Source organism: Podarcis erhardii, assembly GCF_964252035.2.
Source record: "Podarcis erhardii genome assembly, chromosome: 17".
Classification (NCBI taxonomy): domain Eukaryota; kingdom Metazoa; phylum Chordata; class Lepidosauria; order Squamata; family Lacertidae; genus Podarcis; species Podarcis erhardii.
In genome coordinates, this window is record NC_138515.1 from 9549540 (window position 1) to 9564100 (window position 14561).

Genomic DNA, 14561 nt, shown 5'->3' on the forward strand with positions numbered 1-14561 from the left:
GCAACAAAGACAGGAGGTCTTATTGCTGTGCAGTGCAAATCTGGAAGTTCACTCTTCAGATAACGAGTTACTATTTTCTTACCTCTAAGCCATTGGTCCCAGAGGCTCACAGTTGCTTGTTGTGCACTTTGACTTAAAAAAAATTTTTTTTTGGTTAAATTTACAAATTAAGTCACTCAGGTGTATTGTATCCACTGCCTTTTTCTTGGATTACCCCATTTTGCTTCCAGACTGATCTGCACTCAACCAGCCAATTTTGCTACTGGAAAGAATTGCAAAATTGTCATGCTTTATAATAGTAGAACAATTAAAAGTGGTCACGCCTTAATTTATAGAGACGCTCCCTCTATTGGTTCTATAATTAGCAAGGCATCATTGCTGGTGTTCATCAGAAGCTTGGTAGAGGCTGAAGGATGATGCTGACAATGGAAGCATTCCCCATAAAAACAGTAGATCAAATAGAAACCAGTTTTAAAGAGAAGAAGCTATGCGGAAAGTGAATAATAAATGCACCGCGAGGAACAACCGCCATCATTTGAAACAGACACTTCTTCAGTGGGCTCCTGGTGAGGTGATACAGTGGGGCAGTGGTTAGGATTGAACTCAGTCAATTCTGTGGGAAGGTTTTGGCTGAGGTGCTGTTGATTTTCTTCAAATGCTTGTGGCAGTGACTCAAGGTGCAGCAGTGTTAAGGAAATTAGTGGTTTGAAGGCATTCATGGTGCCACTTTAAATAAATCAAGATTTGATTAAATAAATCAAGAACAGATTTATTATTGATGACAGTTTTGTTTTGTAAATCTCACTCTGCTTTTACCTGCTGCTCCTATCTCTTTTAACTTGTTTATATTTTTCTGTCTTCCCAATTTCTTTTTCTTTTTAACCTGATCAATCCTAGCTGCCATTCTGTCTGATTTTTAACCTGTTCATTAATTTTTTTTCCAGATTCCCCCCCCCCACTCCATATCCTGAAGTTATCCACCTTGGGGTTTTTCTTTGTTAGAATTGGAAGGGGACCATAAGTATATTTCTGTAAATAAATAAACTATGTCCATCTTCCATTCAATTTCAGGAAATATGTTTCCAACCATTGGGGATGTCCACTTAGCACCATTCACAGATGAGCAGCTCTACATGGAACAATTCACAAAAGCTAACTTTTGGTAAGCCACTTTTCCTAGGAAGCAATGCTCTCAGCCCAGTTCCACAACTGCTGCAGTTTACTTGACAGAAAACTAGCTGCTCATGTAACAAACTGCAGTGTTGATCTGTGCCAGACAGACTCAGGTTTGGGTAAACCTTAGCAGTCCCATCTTTCCTAGTCTTCTAGATAGCAGTGAAGAACCTCCATGGTCCTCTGCAGTGTAACTGTTATCTTTCCAGTATTGGTTCTTTGGGAGCAGACTGGTATTTGAAACCTCACATTGGTGCATCCTTGGATACACGGACCCTCCCATGTCACCTAGCCTGCTGTGTTTGTCTTGCAGGTATCAGCCATCCTTCCATGGGGTAGACTTGTCAGCACTTCGGGGTGCAGCAGTAGATGAATATTTCAGGCAGCCTGTTGTGGTAAGTCTGTCCTATAATGCTGACATCATAACAGTAGTAGTAGTAGTAGTTTTTATTATTATTATTATTGATATCCCGCCCATCTGGCTGAGTTTCCCCAGGCACTCTGGGCAGCTCCCAATCGAGTGTTAAAAACAATACAGCATTAAATATTAAAAACTTCCCTAAACAGGGCTGCCTTCAGATTTCTTTTAAAGATAAGATAGCTGCTTATTTCCTTCACATCTGACGGGAGGGTGTTCCACAGGGCAGGCGCCGCTACCGAGAAGGCCCTCTGTCTGGTTCTCTGTAACCTCACTTCTCACAATGAGGGAACCGCCAGAAGGCCCTTGGCGCTGGATCTCAGTGTCTGGGCTGAACGATGGGGGTGGAGACGCTCCTTCAGGTATACAGGACCGACATGTTGTGGCAAAAGTTGACATTCTTTCTGATGGTGGGGGCATGGTGAGGGGGAAGGATGAAATGTGATTGAAAGCTGCCTCTAGTCCTTGGAGCTTTCCTAAGGGAGCTTCTGTCAGAAGAATTTGGGGTGTGTGTGGATTTTCCAGCTTTTGGAGTCTAATCACTAAAGCCTGTGTGTGTTCATTAGGGTCTGATACCATGGGCTAGCTTGGTTACTTTCTTACAAGTAATGAGAACCCACAAGCTTCCAGCCTCCTCTTGATGGCTTGAACACCTGTTATACTTTAATTTTGAAAACCATAGTGCACCTGACATGAGCATTTTTCTTATATAGAGAACCATCAGTTTTATGCCTTTGCTGTTAGACACATTTAAACAAAGGTGAGTTTGGGTGGCCGGTAACTTCTCCCAGGTCTGACTTCTTCAAATGGAGCAAGTAAACACCAGGGAACTGGTATTGCCATCTGAAGGAAGCACTGAGCACTGGGGGAGTAGAGTATCTTGGTTCATGCCACTGTTTTGCATGGAACAGAGCAAGGCTGGCAACCATGATGCTCATCTCCGCTTCCCTCTTAGGGTGGCAGGGAAGAAAGGCATTGTTCTGTTGTATGGCATAATATTCACAAGCATCTTCTGGCCCTCCGAGTAGGTTAGTAGTCTGTTGTCTGTCTTCTTTACATTTGTCTGGGAGTGGAAGTGGGTGAAGAGCAGCTCAGACTTGTAGTTTTCCACTTCCTGACCCAACCAGAGGTTTTCATTTATGTGCTTCTCTTCCCAAGGACACCTTTGATATCAGGATTCTAATGGCCAAATCTGTTAAATACACAGTGAACTTCTTAGACGCCAAAGAAGCGGATTTGCACAGGTATGTTATCCCCTTTATAGGAGACAGAGAGATAATCCAGTCTGGCTCCCAACTGTCTGTTACACAGGGGTGGGAGAAGCCAAAGTTATACTGTTTCTGTCCTTAAAAAAGAAAAGATAAAAAGAAATTGTCATTGCAGTACATGCCAGTGTATGAGTCTTCATGATTGTATTGTTACTGTTGTGTGGCAGAGCCAGAGGAAAGTAGCCTGGCAGTCTTTTCTGAAACATATTTTGGCCCAGTCTTCTTCCCTTGACCCTTTAACCAATTAAGGTTCGCTAGAAACAGTCTAAGGGACACGGGTGGCGCTGTGGGTTAAACCACAGAGCCTAGGCCTTGTTGATCAGAAGCCCGGTGGTTCGAATCCCCACAACGGGGTGAGCTCCCATTGCTCGGTCCCTGCTCCTGCCAACCTAGCAGTTCGAAAGCACGTTAAAGTGCATGTAGATAAATAGGTACTGCTCCGGCGGAAAGGTAAACGGTGTTTCCGTGCGCTGCTCTGGTTCGCCAGGAGCGGCTTAGTCATGCTGGCCACATGACCCGAAAGCTGTCTGCGGACAAACACCGGCTCCCTTGGCCAATAAAGCGAGATGAGCGCCACAATCCCAGAGTTGGTCACGACTGGACCTAATGGTCAGGGGTCCCTTTACCTTTACCTTTAGAAAACAGTCTAGTGGCTTGCAGGAGACCTCAGACTCAGGTGTCAGGATAAACAAAAATGGGCTGAGTTGGTATAAGAGAGTTCCAAACTACGGAGGGCCAACGTTTAAGAACTGTTCGTGTTGACTTCCTGTTCTTTGTGTTTTCTGCCATCCATCACTCTGCTTGTTGAGGTTTCAGGCCATGTCTGCTGAGGCTATTTATGGTTCATTCAAAAAATTACAACCTGTTTTTGAGGGCACACTGTCCAGCGAAGGGAATTTTAAGTAAGGTTTTAGAATAAATCAAAATAACAACAGTTTAATCATTAATTTAAAAGCACCAGCAGCTAAAATTCTTCTAGCATAGTAAATAGATCAGACACAGATTAGAATAAAAATCTCTTCAGAGTTTTCCTAAAAATCAGCAGTGACAAAGCCATATTTCTCTGGGAGTTTCAAACATGGAGAACACTCAGTCTCTGGTTTCCAACAGTCTAACCAGTCTTACAAGTTGGTTGGAGAGCAGGGCCTCTGGTCTTAATTCTGGTACTGTCTCATGGGGAGTCTCTTGTTTTGCCACTTCCTATACAAAAATACAAAGTCAAAAAACCTTCCTCAAGCCAATGGAGTCTTGTCTTAACTATTTCCCACCCACATCCAGGTTGGGCTTGTTTCCACAAGAAGGCTGTTGAGCAATGACAAGATACAATCGTCTAGTGTAGAATGACTATGCATAGTTCTTGCATGTCTCAAGTCTGTATCAGCGAGGTGGCTCTTATCTTTTGACCTTCTGAAAATGTGAACGTCCAAAATTTATATTCAGGTTAGAATGAAAAAAGCAAAAAAACAGTACCCTAAAGAAAGCAGCCACACACTATTGATTAGTGCAGCTGGAGAAAGTGGGAGCCACAGCCTGATAAGACCCAACTTAAAGGAAGATCTTAGATGGCCTCTATATGAGACAGAGGCAGTCTCAAATCTCCAGCTACATACATACATGCACATACATGCACGTGGGTGGCGCTGTGGTCTAAACCACTGAGCCTCTTGGGCTTGCCAATCAGAAGATCGGCAGTTTGAATCCCTGTGACAGGGTGAGCTCCTGTTGCTCTGTCCCAATTCCTGCCAACCTAGCAGTTCGAAAGCACGCCAGTGCAAGTAGATAAATAGGTACCACTGTGGTGGGAAGGTAAATGGCGTTTCCATGCGCTCTGGCTTCCATCACAGTGTTCCGTTGCATCAGAAGCAGTTTAGTCATGCTGACCACATGACTTGGAAAGCTGTCTGTGGACAAATGGCGGCTCCCTCTGCCTGAAAAGCGAGATGAACAACGCAACTCCATAGTCACCTTTGACTGGACTTAACCGTCCAGGGGTCCTTTACCTTTACCTTTTACTTTGTGCTGACTAAGAAGAAACCATGTGACTGTGAGGGAGAGGGTGAATTCATGTGGCTTCTCCTCTTCTTTTCCAGGATAGAAATCCCGTTCAAATTCCACATGCTGCATTCAGGTCTAGTCCATGGGTTGGCATTCTGGTTTGATGTAGCCTTCATCGGTTCAATGTAAGTGGTGGCAAAAGTGCTCTTTCCTCCCATCAGAACTTGGATTTTATAAAACAGATAACTGATTATCACTCCTACACTGCAGTAAACTGGCAAGTTCAAATTAAATTATCTTTTGACTTGTGTCCTTCGGTAGATGAATGTAAATATGTTTGTTTAACTTGGCAGCAGGGAAACATATTTAGAAAAAAACAGCCCTCGGGATAGTAAATGGAAGCTTGCATTTCTTCACAATGCTAGATTTGCTCTTGGCTGCACAGTTTGATAGAGCGAACGCTTGCTTGCCAATTCTCATTTTGTTTCTTTATTTAATTCCAAGTCCAATTAAGGTACTGGTTGGTTTTAAAGCTCTTAATTTTTAAAACCCTGGCTATCTTGGGAGAATGCTGCCTCCCATGGGAGATTTTGAGAATATCTAATGAGGTCCTATTGCAGCGACTACCTTTTATGGATGCCATATTAGTTTCAAAACATAGCTAAATTGTTTCTGTAATTGTCTCAAAGCACTAGAAAGAACTCCCTTGGGATATCTGCTTGTCTTGCTGTGTCACTGTTTTGCAAGCAGACTAAGGTGGCTCTGTTCTGTTGGGTGTTTTGGAGGAGATACTCTCTTATTACACTGTTTTTATAGTATTTTAGCTGTGTTTACTTTGTGTGTTTTGTGATTGAATTTAATAGTGTTTTGAGAATTGTTGTTTTCAACAACCACTAGTCCACAAAAGTGACTATAATGATTAGAAGGAAAGCATATCTTCAGTTTCCTGTTACTGCTAACATAACAGAACCAAAATATCCTCAAAAAGTAACGTCTACTATTAATTGTGGCCTTTCTAATTAAAGTTGGCTCTCACTCATTAATCAAGTGAAGCTTCAGCTGGTTAAAATTTAATCAATTTAAAATTGATTTAAGCACTAATAAAAGTTGACTAAAATGACTGTACTGTAACACTAACCATTAAAAGCAAGATCAAGCAGGAAAGTATTGACAGGTGCGTCCAAAATGCACACCTGCCACCAAACTGAACTTTCAAGAGGGACTGACTTGAAGAGGAAAAACAGGAGCCTTGGTTTCTCTGTGGAGAGTGAAAACAGATTGGTATATGACAAGCCAGACCTGAGTGCAGCTACTTTGCAGCTGGAGATATGCTGACAGTTGGGAAACAGAGCAATCTGAGAGGGGTAGGATGTGGATTTGTGACAACTCAAGTCCTTGTGTCTAAACATGACTGACTCCCTTGCCTCTCTCCTTCCGCTAGAATGACCGTTTGGCTTTCAACCGCTCCAACAGAGCCTCTAACCCACTGGTACCAAGTTCGGTGCCTCTTTCAGTCTCCACTTTTTGCTAAGGCTGGTGACACCCTCTCAGGGACATGCCTGCTCATCGCAAACAAGAGGTAAGCTGAGAGGGGCCAGCTCAGCCACATGGAAAAACAAGCCCTCTTGCAGCCAGGTCAGATTTTGCAGCGGCAGTGTCGTCTAGGGTGTTGTGTGCTGGACTTGAACCAGAGAAAGATGAGTTCAAAGCTATATGCCAGGCTGATTAAGTTGTTACCAGGGTGGGATAAAAATTGATGATTTAAAAAATAAATTTTAAAAATCAGATTTTTTTGGATATAAATTGGATTTTTTTATTTAAATCGGGATTTTTAAAATAAAATGATTTTGGAGGGAAAATATTTCTAAAGCTAGTTTTCTTTTTAAGTTACATTATAGTCCAAAGGCTCTTCATCAGGAAATAAGGATTTATTTTAAGTTTTTCATGTGTGCTAAAACTCAGTCTCGATTTTTAAATTTTTTTTTGTTTAACTACATCAGTTAACAAACAGGGATACGTATGCGATAATGTTACTGTTTTAGTTAAATAAATTGTTATTAAGGAAATTATTATTTTTCTCCTTCCAATAAAGTACAGCAGAAAAGTGTCCAAATATAAAGTTAACTTATTAAACCTCACAATAATTTCATAATTATCTGTCTATGTATTTATACTAGTATAACCAAATCAGTAATTTGGAGGAACTACTCTGAAAATTTTTTATTCCAAAAATGAAACCTTCTTCTGGTTGTAAATATTAAGATTTACCATCAAGAATGAGTCTTTCTGTAAAAAAATGATTTAAATCAAGTCTTACTGACTAGTGATTTAAATAGTTATTTAAATCGATTTGATTTAAATCAAATTCACCCTGGTTGTTAACTTTTCATCAATAAATAGGGATAATAGTTACTTTCCCAACAGGAAGATGCAACTTACTTCTGGGCTTGTGTAACTTGAATCCAAGCTTAGCCTTCTTGGCTGCTAGCAGTTTTTTTGCACTTCAGAAAGGTCTTGTGAGCAATAGTTGCCTGTCTTCCCTTTGCACAGCTTGCTTTGGTCACAGCTGTCATTTTGGTGTTTCACTCTGCTTCGTAGAACCCAGCAGTATGAGCAAGCCCATTGCACTCCTGACATTTTGGGATTTGCCCCAACTTCTCCTGTGACTCTCACTATGAAAGAGCCTGAGTTTTAGGCCTTATCGGAGTCCGGTTACACTCCTTTGTGCCTGCCGGCTTATTGCCATTGCGAAGACTTCTGAAAGTATAGAATTAGGGAGGCCTGCAGTTAAGATTAAGAGACTTATGAATCCAATCATGCTGGTGGCTATCCCCAAATTATCCTTTTTTGTGATGGTCCCCCAAGTTCTGAAATCACTTCCGTGTGATATATCCAGGAAACAGGCCCTCTTAAATGAGCTATTAAAACATTTCTCTTGAGGCAAACTGCTGCTAAGATGTTGTTTTTAATGTTTTATCATTGTCACTCTAATTTTATTTACTCTGTTATACTTTAGCTCTAACCCGCTTAAGGAACAACTGTTGAAAAGTAGGCTAAAGATCAATAAATTAAGATATCCCCCGTCCAGGTAGAACTGGTAGCACAGAAGGGGAGCTGGCTTTGTTTGAGCTTTGAAGCTTTCTGCAACACTTGGGAACTGTATGTTGCCGGACTTCTCCATCTCCTTTCCCAATAAACAAGATTCTCTCACCCTCCTGCAAAGTCCTGGTCTCCATTAGAAATGGCCCTGCCGAATTGTCAGAAGGGACTGGGGAGTCCTTTACCAGTATCTCTTCCCCTTCTCTTTCAGGCAAAGTTACGACATCAGTATTGTTGCTCAAGTTGATCAGACAGGCTCCAAGTCCAGCAACCTCCTTGACCTGAAAAACCCATTTTTCAGGTATGTCACGGTGAATCTTACAAGGGTTTTTTCCCACCTCTATAATAAAGTTGTTGCTTTTTTAAATGTGTGCTTGTGTGAGTGAGGATGCAGTGTGTTTGAGGAACCGCTTTTCGGGGAACTACTTCTGCGTAACTCAAAAGCAAGTCTTCACTGGGCAGACTGGCAGGGGAAGCAAGCTAACTCTTCCTGATTGAATCGTTTTGCTTTCATGACCTGTGTTGGGAGGGATCGGGGGCTGGGTTAGAAAGACACACAGCGATTTCAGGCAAAGGGGGTAGGTAAGGAGCAGAAATGCATTCCTTTCTTACTAGTATAGTCAGATAGCTTTTTGCTGGTGAGAGGAAAGCAAGGGGACAGAAAGATGCATATTCCTTCCTATTCCTCCTTTATCTTCTGAGGTGAGCCCCCCAATAAATGTGAACCACTAGAATGTGGGCCCTTTCAGCAAGGCTAAGAGTATAAGAAGCCCCTCTGGATTACCCCACATAATCATCTCACCCAGTATCTGGGTTTCCCTCAGTGGCCAGCCAGATTTTGAATAACTTGCCATCTTCCACAAACCAGGCTACTTCACTGCTCACACTTCGGGAATCTAAGCATGAGTCAATTTCTTTGATGAGAAGAAGGGAGACATCTCCTCATTTGGGTCCTGGTTTGTTGTAAATCAGATTCTATTGCCTTAAAATATTCACATCTAGTTAGTCCTTGTTTTTATTTCCAACTACATCTTGCTAATTTATGTTGTGATCTACCTTGAGTGGGTTAGTGTGCAGATATTTAAAGACATTTGCTCCTGGCCAGTGACTGCTGGAGCCCTAGAAATCCAGTGGCATAGTTGCCTCTCTGCATCTTGCGTTTTGGACAGAGGAGCCCTTAAAACGGTGGCAAGCAGAATAGTTGCTCTTGCTTTCTACTGGTGGGATGTGATGGCAAAGTCTCTGTGTTGTACAACATGCATCGCCACCACTTCTCGAATACTTGGTTTAGTTTGAGAGGGTGGCTAAGCTGTGGCCTTCCAGATGGTGTCGAACTACAACTCCTATAATCCCTGATCACTGACCCACACTGCTTTGGGGTGATGGGATGGCACTTCGTGGGCTGTCCTTGGATTAAAGTGTGGCAGAGGAATTCTGGCACCAACTTCTTACCGACAATAGCTTTTTGGAGACACAGTATTGTAGAGAGGGTTTGGGGTTTTTTTATGTGTCCTGCCATGTGTGTGTTCAAATTTTCAAAGTGCTTCGAGCTCTACCCTGCAAGAAAGTGAAAGTAGCAGGAACAGCACTGCTGCAATAGGCAACTGAGCATTTTGGCATGATTGTCAGGGCTATCTATTGGGCAGTGCTCAATACATCTGTGTGAGTGTGTGAGTGAGTGATAGAGACATTCTGTATTTTACTACTTGAAACATCAGTTCTTTATCTGCATAAACAATCAGGTAAGCTATCCCCCGTCTCCTCTTTTTAAAGATAAAAGCAGAATTTTGCTTTGTTGTGTGTTCTCTTAAACCTAAGGTGGATGTTTTTATAAAATCCTAGAATGCATTTGAATGCATATGGAAATGTCATATACTTTCATTCAGTGGTCTCTTGGCCCCACAGTATTAGCTTCTCTCTCTATGCCAGTTTGTGTAACCCACTTCATGGATTCCACAAAAGCTTATGCCACAATAAATTTATTGTGCTTTTAAGTTGCCACAAGACTCTCCTGCTCCTCTGGATGATGGTTGGAAATGGCCCACTATGTCTAGAATGATGAGCCACTAGGGCGTTTGATCTCCAGACTATTGACGTTGGCGCTGGTGTTTGTGTGTGTGAGTGAGGGTGTGTGTGTCTGCCTTCCAGGTACACAGGTACAACTCCTTCACCCCCGCCAGGCTCGCACTACACCTCTCCTTCAGAGAACATGTGGAACACAGGTGGCGCCTACAACATGAGCACAGGGATGGCTGTTGCTGGTACTGTACCTTCTTCACTGTCACTCCTGGGCAAAGCTGATGGGTCATCTATGTTCCTCAGTCATTTTGGGTCTGGACAGTCAGGACATCAGCCAGGAGTGCTGGATGCCACAGGGCTCGAGCTTTGCCTTCAATTTGAAGGTTCACTGAATGGTTTTGGCCATAAAGCTTTCTCATACAGTAACGTGAGGGCCTGCGGCAAGCAATCTGGTTTTGTTTGCAGCCGTATCTCATCCAATCCTGGTGGTTCAAAGTCCTTTCTGCAGCGGAGCATAGGAACATCTTAGACCCATGTAATCAAAATTGAGCAGTCTGCAGAGGCAAGCATAACAAGTGGGAGGGTTTTCTAGCTAATGTCACAGAGTTTTGATGCTGAGTAGCTATGGGGTGATGAAGAGCAAATTTTCTCCTCCACGGGCAAGCTTTCTTGACACTGTGTCCATAGCATTAATCAAGCAAATCATTTGCAACTAAAACAGTATTCTTGGGATGTGGCAACTGCCTTTCTCTTTCTCTGTAGAGTTGGCACATGTGTGATGCAGAATATCATACTTCTATATATTCACTATCCTTACAAGAACCTTGGGGTGTTCGTGCCGCTGCTGGTGGTTATGTAGTAGATCATTGTGTGGCATGTACACCCTCAGTCTGTTGGAGATTATATCAGAGCAGAAAGAAGCTGGCTTTCTTGCCCCGAGCTCACACATGAAGATGCTCGTACTTACACAGCAGACATGAATTTTCCTTCTCCAGTTGACCATTTTGATGTTGACTACTATTCCCATTTGCTGACTGGAGCACTGAGACTGAGGAGTACCTGTTGCACTGGTGCTGTCGACATTTTTCTGTTTGTGTTTCTTGCTGTCACCTGCAGACAGCTTCAGCAGCTTGCTCAATGTTGTGTCTCATTCTGCTGAGTACCTAATGTCGTAACCTTTTAGCACTGGTAAAGCTAAGCAGATGTGGATGAGAGATTGCTGGGAGCCCCGTATCAGCTGCTTTTTTCAAGGAAGAGTGGACTTGGAGTGTGATTAATATAAATCTCCTATTGTCCCAGGGGGTACAGCAGCCTGGTGTATGCTTCTGTTGGGAGAAAATTTCCCTTTCCCCCGACCATCCTCCTATTGGGTTCTCTCCGCTGGCCACTGCTGTTCACCCCCTTTGTACCTGTCTGAGTTGAGTTGGCCAACACCTATGTCCCCTCTCCCAGGCACAGCAAATGCTGTAGCCACCATCAGTTGCTGAGATGGTTCCAACAAGGCTGCCAGCCTTCCTCGACAGAGAAAATCCAGATTCCATCCACCTTTGTTCAGCTAGTTCTCAAGCAGCAACTTCTTCCTCCTCCAAAGGCAATTTTGGCAATGCATCTCTTTCTCAGGCAACCCAGCCAGACATATAGAAGGGAAGAGAGAACTTCCAAGTACTGTGGAGTGGAGTAAGGAAGCCCCTCTCTTATCTTTCTGTAAGAACCAGATTACGGCCCAGCTTCACTGCAGCGTTTGCCCAGGAGAGCTTCTGCATGAAAAACCCTATCCCTGCCTGGAACAGCCTGCCCCCTTTTGAAAATCAGCTTATGGGAGGAGGGGTGGTGCAGTGTGTGTGGCTTGGAGAGGCTCATGCCTCTGTAACACTTACCATGTAATGGCCTCTCCTGCCACAACGGTGCTGGGCAGGATGCTTGAAGGTCTAGGTGTGTGTGTCTTGGTTAGTGCCTTCCTCATTTCTCACCCTCTTCCCTTCTACCCCGTGCTGCAGGGATGCCCACAGCCTATGATCTCAGCAGCGTGATTGCTGGTGGCACCAATGTTGGCCACAACAACCTTATTCCTCTAGGTGAGTTTATCTGCAATGTGGAGCAGATTATATCTAAATGGGAGGATCCTAGGAAACATGAGAGTCAGTGGCTGAGATGAAGGCCCCAGGTCTCAGATCTCCTGAGCATCTGATCTTTGGGGTTTTACTCCTGGCTCAGAGGTCGTGAGGAGATCCTTTGCCCTACTTCATCCAAGTACTGGGCTTGTGAATGTTCAACAGGGTATACATGCCTTTGGCCACAGAATTATCTTCCTGCTCATTGTCCTTGAGTTTACCATGTGCACTAAGTCCAATTGTGGGAGAAGAGTGTCTCTGCAGGTTCTAAGAAGTTGGGTTGAATAATTAGAATTTTGGGTTCAGTTCCAGTTCATTTGTATTTCTCTGGTTCAAACACTTAAGTTTTACAAAATGGTTTTAAATAGAACTCATAAGACTATCATAACTCATTTGCTTACAGTGTAATTCCTTTGAAGAGTACGCTTGACATTTAATATTATTAATTGTTCTTAAAACTGTTGCCTGCACTGCTATCCCTCAGAGCTGTGCAGTCATGTTTGATTCCTGATGGAACAGAAAGGTGGCCTCTCTGTGTTGGGTTATATGCTCAAATAGTTTGAACTGTGCCAGATTCCAAAAGCAGAAGCAACAAGAGAGATTAAGTAGGGTCCATACCCGATATAGGCCTAGTCTGTGCTGTCGTGCATACACATGGGTTTGGGGGTCTGTGCAGAGCCAGTTTCAGGAACAAGTTACAGAACTAGCTTGAGGATTGGGGCCTGCTCCTTGTCCCCTTGAAAAGAAGCTAACAAGGGATGTGCAGCAGAGGGTGAGGTGGGAACTTTGCAACTGCCACATAGATGTCAAGTGTAAATCACAAAGAAAAGGCGCCTGCCATGGGGAAGGAAGGCAGATTGTGTGACTGCACTGATAGCAGTTGTTATAGTTAAGTAACCTGCACCACCAGTTGTGATCTCTGTGCATTCACACATGCATAACTGACAAGCTGACATGTCAATGTTCTTATAAAAACAGAATGCAGAACAGCCTTGCCACAGTTGACTCCTGGGGTCATTGATGGGATGGTCATGATGTAGTCCTCTGTGGGATCCCTTGCTTTTGAGCATCAGGAGACCCATTATCAGTAGATAGTAGGCTTTACCCTCCCTGCAGTCTTGGCTCCGAGTATTGTACTTTGTTTTCTTATAGGAATGAATGGCAAACGATTACCTTTAAGGGCAAACACACCAATTGGCATATTCTGGACAGATAAAAACTACTCCATGCCCCTTGTGGCAAACGTGTCTACTCCCATCTGTAACCCCATCCTGGCTTGTTTCTTGGTCACCCTGAATATGAAGGAACTAAGGAAGTTATGAGAAGATGTGAGCTGGCTTAGCTAAACAAGTGCTAGCATTATACTTAAGCAATAGGCATGTACCTGCCCCAGGAAGCTCACACACTAAATGCTGATGGAAGGGGGAGAATGAATGAGAATAAATGTCAGTCACAGCCGGATCATCATTGGAATATGAAACTTTAGAAATTTAGCCATGCACACTTTATTTAAATTTGCTGTTTCTTTGCCCTGAGAGAAGTGGTTTGGGGTCAAAGTAAATGCAGAACAACCAATCTTAGAATCTCCCTTCCTGTCTCTCTTGGCCTACTTTTCTAGACCTGAAGTGGGTGAATCATAGGTTTTTTCACCACTTGAGCCCTAGAGAAGTTGGCCAAGAGAGACAGGAAGCAGGATTCTGGGATTGGCACATCTGCATTTATTTTGTACCTAGTTAAGCTACTTCTCTCAGACCTCAATAACTGAGATACTCATTTTGAACTGGTTATGGTTTGGGGTGGCTCAAATTGAGTCCAAGGCATCTTAGGCTCGGGTAGTTCTGGCGTCACGAATCAAAATGCCTCTGAATTTGAGATCATACTTGTTTGGAGGTCCAGGTGTTTTATCTCTGCTTAGTAGTTAGCAGCCAGAGGCAGAGTGGGAGAAGCAGTCAGAGAGTGGGATTCACTATGTGTACAGCCTGTTTTTCAGATGATGTTGGGAATGGTCCATCTGTGGTGCATGCTTACAGCTTGGGAGGTGGGGGTTAAGGTAAAGTGAGGTAGCCTAGTGCAGATTGAACCTGTCTGTGTTTTTCCTCCTCCTTTTATTTCTTCCTGAGCAGCCAACACTGGGATTGTCAATCACACCCATTCCCGGATGGGATCCATCATGAGTACAGGGATTGTTCAAGGTAAACCTGGTCTGGGCTTTCTTGGAGTTGAGGGGAAAGGATGTGTGCGCCTCTGTTGAGCTTTCTCCTCTTTGGGGGTTTGAGCTGTATGGCCACAAAGGGATCAGGTACTTCATTGGGAACGAGAAAGGTCAAAGGCTGCCATGTTAATTGCAGAATGCAGTCAAACCTCAGTTGTCGAATGTAATCTGTTCAGGAAGACGGTTCGACTTCCAAAATATTCGACAACTGAGGCACGGCTTCCCATCGGTCGCAAGCGCTTCTTGCACTCAAGCAGAAGCCATGT

The 14561-nt window shown here is 43.5% G+C and overlaps 1 protein-coding gene across 4 annotated transcripts in view; it reads left to right on the forward strand.

Moving 5' to 3' along the window:
- CARM1 (coactivator associated arginine methyltransferase 1) overlaps positions 1 to 14561 on the forward strand; it is a 39524-nt gene that overhangs the window by 23005 nt on the left and 1958 nt on the right. For 2 of the 4 annotated variants that reach the window (XM_081845201.1, XM_081845200.1), the window contains exons 7-15: positions 1072 to 1162; positions 1487 to 1568; positions 2750 to 2835; positions 4950 to 5039; positions 6296 to 6433; positions 8165 to 8254; positions 10102 to 10214; positions 11970 to 12047; positions 14207 to 14275. In XM_081845201.1, coding sequence (XP_081701327.1) covers positions 1072 to 1162; positions 1487 to 1568; positions 2750 to 2835; positions 4950 to 5039; positions 6296 to 6433; positions 8165 to 8254; positions 10102 to 10214; positions 11970 to 12047; positions 14207 to 14275 — 837 coding nt within the window. The remainder of the gene's footprint in view (positions 1 to 1071; positions 1163 to 1486; positions 1569 to 2749; positions 2836 to 4949; positions 5040 to 6295; positions 6434 to 8164; positions 8255 to 10101; positions 10215 to 11969; positions 12048 to 14206; positions 14276 to 14561) is intronic. The other 2 variants (XM_081845202.1, XM_081845203.1) reach the window with 1 other exon arrangement.